The sequence below is a fragment of the Piliocolobus tephrosceles genome, chromosome 10, assembly GCF_002776525.5.
Source record: "Piliocolobus tephrosceles isolate RC106 chromosome 10, ASM277652v3, whole genome shotgun sequence".
Classification (NCBI taxonomy): Eukaryota; Metazoa; Chordata; class Mammalia; order Primates; family Cercopithecidae; genus Piliocolobus; species Piliocolobus tephrosceles.
Window position 1 is genome coordinate 106,047,769 of NC_045443.1, and position 6,761 is coordinate 106,054,529.

At 53.2% G+C, this 6,761-nt stretch overlaps 1 protein-coding gene across 5 annotated transcripts; it reads left to right on the forward strand.

Annotated features, from left to right (window-relative positions):
* The first annotated feature begins 349 nt into the window (after positions 1-349).
* FICD (FIC domain containing) lies at positions 350-6,398 on the forward strand. Of its 5 annotated transcripts, none has more exons than XM_023197322.2 (3): positions 350-1,495; positions 2,107-2,465; positions 3,595-6,398. In XM_023197322.2, exons 2-3 carry the CDS (start codon positions 2,165-2,167, stop codon positions 4,674-4,676), a joined length of 1,383 nt encoding a protein of 460 aa, XP_023053090.2. In that variant the 5' UTR covers positions 350-1,495; positions 2,107-2,164; the 3' UTR covers positions 4,677-6,398. The 5 variants fall into 5 exon arrangements, with proteins under 5 accessions (XP_023053090.2, XP_023053168.2, XP_023053242.2 ...); XM_023197400.2 differs by having other exon boundaries at positions 350-976; positions 2,008-2,465; XM_023197474.2 differs by having other exon boundaries at positions 350-976.
* The last annotated feature ends 363 nt before the right edge of the window (positions 6,399-6,761 follow it).

The window sequence follows — 6,761 nt, forward strand, 5'->3', positions numbered from 1 at the left end:
AAGGCGGTAAATTCAGCAGCACGGGGTGGAGGCTAAGAACAGGGGCTGCGCAAAGAGGCTAACAGGGTGAAGGGGTGGAAAGCATCTGCTTCTTCATTTCACACCCGGGAAAAATGAGGCACATGATCCGGGACGAGGAGACCCGAGGAAGGGACCCCCGTGGAACTTAGAATTTCCGGGCCCGGCACCTAGCGTGCCGCAAATCCCCACGCGCGTCGGGTTTCCAGCACCTGCTCACAGTCTGTGGCCTAGGCCCCGCCCCTCCCGCTGCTTATTGGCTGCTACATGAACGGGACAAACGCAAGCGACAACCAATGGGAGTGGCCCACGGCGCGTCTTTCCCGGGGAAGCCGACGCGGACGCGGGAACCCGGAAATGCGAGGGAAGGACAAGTGGAGAAAGCCAATCCGCGGAGACGAGGGCTGCGGGCGGTTCAATGGCGAGTCGCCGAGGGCGGGGCCAGAGGCCCGCGGAGAAGGAGGACCCGGGAGCCGGCAGCCTGGGAGCTGGGAGCGCGGGGAAGGCGGTTGGGGTTCTGACAGTCGCGCGCGGTGAGATGGGGGCAAGCCCGAGGGGCTCGAGAGGACGGAGCTGGGAAGGGTGCGGCGGGGCCGCGAGCTCTGGGCGGGGTTCGGGAAGGGGAGGCTCTGCAGTCTTGGAGGGGACTTAGACCGGCCCCCTCTCCTCTCCCGGCCTCAGTTCCCCTTTTCTTGGGAAGTGTGGGGGAGAGATTCGCGCCTCCCGGAACGCACTTCTTCCCCGCACACACCCCTGGCACCGGCGAACTGCCCCTTGCCTGTACCGCCCCGTCCAGGAGCCTGTCCCCTCGGGAAGCCCGCCCAGACCCCTGGACCCGCGCAGCACTCCAGGCGCACCCGTTAAAGCTCATCCCAAGCCGTTTCACATGTTCTGTGGCAAAGGGCCAGGCTCCATCCACATAAGACTCCTAACCCCCTGATCCATCAGTCATTCCCGGGTCAGTACCAGCCCAGAGCAGGTGCACAGGCCCTGCTTAGTAATAAGGTAGAAGTTGAGACCCGGGGACCGGGCTCAGAGGCCCTGCTGTTTCCTTCCAGATGCCTCTGTGTACCTCCTGTGGGCCTTCTGGAATTTAACTTATGCTCTCTGTGCCTTGGTTTCCCTTGTCTGTAAAATAGAGGTAGGGGTAGCTCTTCCTTCATAGGGTGGCATGAGGGTGAAATGAGGCAATGTGTGACCAGTACACAGCTCAGCACCTAGCACACCATAGTTGCTTAATAAGTGCTTATTGTTAGCATAGTGTTTGCATACCTGGCCCCCACCACTCCCACTGCCAGCCCCAAGTACATGCAAGCCCTGTTGTCACTGAGGTCAACCAAGCACTGTGGCCCGCAGCCTGAGTTCCTTTCGAGATGCTCGAACTGCTCCTCCTCCTGGTGGGGTCCCTTCTGGACAGGCCGGAAACGGAAGGCCAGAGAGGAGAAGGGCACTGTGGGAGCTGTGGCTGAATATCAGGGTGAGGGCAATAAATGAGGCCACCCAACAGTTGTGCTTATCAAAGATTGGGCGTCAGAACTGCTGTGGCTGATCTGCATGTGTGCCTGTCAGTCATTTGTGTCCCAAATGTTTGACATATGTCCACAAATCCAGTGTCTGTAGTCAGAAGCCACAGGGATGTATGGAAAGGGGGAACACGTTAGAGCCGTGGGGTTCCTGAGTTCCAAGTCCTACGGCTGTCACTTGCTCCCGGCGAGACTTTGGGCAAGGGACTTCACCTCTCTGAACCTCAGTTCCCTCACCTGGAGAGTGGGATGAAAACATCAGCTCAAGTCATTGAAGACTATGACCCGTGGGAGGCATTTGTTGCTTAGCACAGGGCCTGGATTATGGCAAGTGCTGAATAATTGTTGGACCACAGTAGTGTTATTTTCACAGGCACACTGCTCAGGAGGTGGCACCAGTCCTTCTAGGCTGGTCCCTCCTCTAGTGAGATCCACTCCTTGACTTGCCCCCACCCCGTCTCTCTAGTGAGCTAAAAGCAGAAGTCTACAAACCCATCTTCCTGGCTGAAGTCACAGCCGTGTCCTGAACATGTCTGTTTCTCCTGCGACTCTTGGCTCCTTGCAGATCCTGCTCTCTCTCAGCTGCCTGTGGACATGCGCAAAGGGCCCTCTCCTGAGTCCAGATGATGCTTACGCCGATGGCTTCAGTGATGGCGGTGACTGAACCGAAATGGGTCTCGGTCTGGGGCCGCTTCCTCTGGGTGACGCTGCTGAGCATGGTGCTGGGGTCCCTGCTGGCCCTGCTGCTGCCACTGGGGGCTGTGGAGGAGCAGTGCTTGGCTGTGCTCAAAGGCTTCTACCTGCTCAGGAGCAAACTGGACAGGGCGCAACATGCCGCCACCAAGTGCAGCAGCCCATCCACGGAGCTCAGCATCACCTCCAGGGGCGTGACGCTGCTGGTGGCCAAGACCAAGGCCTCTCCAGGTAAGAGTGACTGGCTGTCTTCCTCAATGTTTAACTGAGCAGACAGACATAGAATGTGTGCCGTGTCCTGTGTGCAGGGTCCTGTGTGTAGGGCATCGGGGTATTGTGAACAAGTCAGCCCTGGGCTCCTAGTATAGACAAGGTGATGTGACTGAGACAGCGTCACAAGTGTGGTGATGGGGAAGCACAAAGGGCTGTAGGAGCATACCAGGAAGGCTCCCTGGAGGAAGTGACACCTGAGCTGGGACCCAGTTGTTAAGTAGGAGTCATCCAAGGAGAAGGGCATCCAAGGAAAAGGACTCCAGGCAGAGACCAGAGGTTGTCATAACTGACATAACTGTCATAAGAGAGCCTGGGGGCATTCGAGGAACTAAGGGAAGTTGAATGTGTGGAGCTGATCCTCAGGTGGCCGAGAGGGGCCAGGACAGGAAGGCTACGGCTAGAGCAGGCTCCCCACCTCCACCAGTTCTCTGTGGTGGGGACTGAATGTGCATTGTCAGATGATAGTGGCATCCCTGGCCGCTCCCCATGAGATGCCTGTAGCACCCCTACCACCACCCCAGTTATGACAACTAACCAGGTCTCCAGACATCACCAAATGTCCCCTGGGGCGCACAATCAAACCACTGGGTTAAAAGAGTGAAAGAACAGTCCTGCGATGGTGAAGCCCCCAGCGTCTAGGAAGAGTGGGGTGTTGTTAACACCTTTGGGCCTGCAGGAGCAGGAACCTGTGTCACCAGCACAGGACGAGCTGGAGATGTAGGAGAGGGCCTACATTGGGAGCTGTGGCCAATGGGAAAGGCCCAGCAGAGAGGCCCCAGGCAGAGTAAATGCCTAGAACTTTCTATGTCCAGAAGGCAGGAGGCTAGGAAGCCAAGGAGGTGCCTCCCTGAATACAGAGTGTGGCTCTGGGGACACACGGACAGTGACTGGCGTACCACCACACGGCTGGGGGATCAGTGGTACTGGGCACGTTGAGTACACACGATGCGGCTGGAAGAAGCCCCCCAAGGCCAGGGAACCAGGCTGGTCATCATGGTTTTCCGTGGAGACCAGCACAGGTGACAGCCCCCCTGAATGTCCTCTGCCCCCTAGCCTCCCTCACATCGCTTCTTTGACTCTCTTCCAGCAGGTAAGTTGGAAGCCAGAGCCGCCCTGAACCAGGCCCTGGAGATGAAGCGCCAGGGCAAGCGGGAAAAAGCCCAAAAGCTCTTCATGCACGCCCTCAAGATGGATCCGGACTTCGTGGATGCGCTCACCGAGTTTGGCATCTTCTCAGAAGAAGACAAGGACATCATCCAGGCGGACTATTTGTACACCAGAGCATTGACCATCTCGCCCTACCATGAGAAAGCGCTGGTCAGCCGTGATCGGACGCTCCCACTCGTGGAGGAGATCGACCAGAGGTATTTCAGCATCATCGACAGCAAAGTGAAGAAGATCATGTCCATCCCCAAGGGAAACTCGGCTCTGCGCAGGGTCATGGAGGAGACCTACTACCATCACATCTACCACACAGTGGCCATCGAGGGCAACACCCTCACCCTCTCAGAAATCAGGCACATCCTGGAGACCCGCTACGCCGTGCCCGGGAAGAGCCTGGAGGAGCAGAACGAGGTCATCGGCATGCATGCGGCCATGAAGTACATCAACACAACCCTGGTTTCGCGCATTGGTTCCGTCACCATCAGCGACGTGCTGGAGATCCACAGGCGGGTGCTGGGCTACGTGGACCCCGTGGAAGCCGGCAGGTTTCGGACGACACGGGTCCTGGTCGGACACCACATCCCTCCCCATCCGCAGGATGTGGAAAAGCAGATGCAGGAGTTTGTACAGTGGCTCAACTCTGAGGATGCCATGAACCTGCACCCGGTGGAGTTTGCAGCCTTAGCCCATTATAAACTCGTTTACATCCACCCTTTCATTGACGGCAATGGGAGGACCTCCCGCCTGCTCATGAACCTCATCCTCATGCAGGCGGGCTACCCGCCCATCACCATCCGCAAGGAGCAGCGGTCTGAGTACTACCACGTGCTGGAAGCTGCCAACGAGGGCGACGTAAGGCCTTTCATTCGCTTCATCGCCAAGTGTACTGAGACCACCCTGGACACCCTGCTTTTTGCCACAACAGAGTACTCGGTGGCACTGCCAGAAGCCCAACCCAACCACTCTGGGTTCAAGGAGACGCTTCCTGTGAAGCCCTCACCCTAGAAATCCTTCCTCAGTGACAAAGGATGTCCTGAGGTTCGGGGGAAAAAAAAGAAACAGCATTTCTAGAAACCTAGTCACTTCCCAAAGCAAAAGGAGAAACATTCTTTACCTCCAAATGTTTAGTTTAAAAAAAAAACACACTAAGTTATGAAGCCTTGTCTCTAAAATAACTTATAATTCAAGCAAGCTATTTATTTTCTTCTTTGGAGCAAGCTAGTCAGTGTTGTGTGGTGTCTGCTGTGTCTTGCTGGTGGCCGTGCTTTAGGGGCAACAGTGCCACCATGTGATCAGAACACAGGTTCTGGAGCAGAATTTGCACTAAGGGGGAGGAGCGGCCAGGTGTGGGACAGGGCCCAGAGCCACTGATATAACGCCTCCAAGTACTTCTCTGAAACGGACTGAGAGGTTCTGTGACTGCAACTGGGAAGTCAGACCCAACCGCAGCTGAGAGAGATGGTTGCAAGCTCACTTTCTCGAGGTTTAGATTAGTGGTGACTAACTTCCAAGCAAACTTCATAGAAGAGAAAATGAATGCCGACATTCCTTACCTCCAGGAACTTTTTGAGCCATAGTTTGCAAACTTTAGTGCCAGCAGCTGTTTTTTTCCATATCGAGACTATTTTTCTAATTAAGAATAGGGGGTAGCCATAAAGAGCTGTATGTTGGAGGGGGAAACATGGGGGGTGGGCAGTTTGGTTTTCTTTGTGTATTGGTGTTTCTCTCACGCTTCATTTGTAGTAACTCAGGCCAGATGTTTTCATCTAAAAGTTCTCTGGGCGTGTCATTCCACCTGTATCATGCTGCCAGCCAGGTGTTATGCTAGTAGGCATCTGCCCTCACCCCTCTGCCTGAGTTTTCTGTAGGTAGATGTTAACCTATCTGAGAAAACAAGTGCCACGTGGACACCAAATAAGCATTTTTGATAATGAATTTAAGAGCACCAGTTTCTACTGAATGGAGCAAAAACCTTCAGCCATGGCCAGGCTGCATCCCTTTGGTCCTGGAGTTTCATCTACTTACTGCCTGGACCCCCACCTTCCACAGCCTTTGCACTGTCCCATGTCCCGTCCCCCGTGGGGAGGCAGAAGAGATTGCCTCAGAGTGGCCTTATTTTTCTCGCAACTTGTAAAATGATGCAGTGCTCTATGTAATATGGCCAAGTTTCCAAGCTGTCATCCAATGGAAGTAGGATCTTCTCTTTCAATCCTATGGCACAGGTGCCAATATGACTGCTGCTATTTAGAGTCAGAGTGGTGGAAGTCACTGGGTCCCTTTCCCAGTGACGGAGCCCGTGATGTCTAACACCGTACTGCACTTTGTCAGCGTGTGAGTGATGGCGAATACGCAGTGTTGTCTCTTTGATTTGGGAATTCCATTCCTGACAGTAATGAGGCCACTGCTCTAATGTAGTTTATACAGTTATTCAGTTGTATAAATAGCACATTCAGAGTAGTTTTTGAAAGGTTAAGAAAAATAAGTGAAAAGATATATGAAATGGCTCCAAATGATAATTATTCAAACCTCTATAAAATATGTTTTCATACTCTTATGCTGCCAGAGGTACTTCTTAAACTCTTCTCGTCTTGGTTTTATAAGCACACCAAGGAGGTCTGACAGATGTTTGCTTCTACTATAGAGCAGGAGAATTTGCACTTTAGCTATATGTGAAGGATATTATTTTAACAAATTCCTGATTCTAATAAAGTTATTTTATTACATGAATGCCTGAGACTTTGCTGTCTTATTTGGGAGATGTTCCCATCTGTCATAAGGCCAATGGGGGTATTCTGACCTTCGGCCCTATTCATATAATACTGTTCTGGGAGAGCAACAGATCCAAGCTGGTGATTTCCAAGGGCAAGCGAGCCAGAAGTTGGATAAATCGCCTACCTAGGTGGATAAGGACAAATTACTGATTTTTTTTTTACTAAGACTCAAGTAACTGGAGTAGTTTTTCACGTTTCTATTTACCATCAGTTCTGGATTTTCTGCAGAAAACACAAACCCACTCATGTGGTCCTGGAAATCCTTTTTCCTTTTTTTTTTTTTTTTGAGACGGAGTCTTGCTCTGTCACCCGGGCTGGA

Coding starts and splice junctions, on each gene's coding strand:
- FICD (XM_023197322.2), top strand. CDS start 2,165: ATGATGCTTACGCCGATGGCTTCAGTGATGGCGGTGACTGAACCGAAA. Junction 2,466..3,594: donor CAAGACCAAGGCCTCTCCAG/GTAAGAGTGACT, acceptor ACTCTCTTCCAG/CAGGTAAGTTGGAAGCCAGA.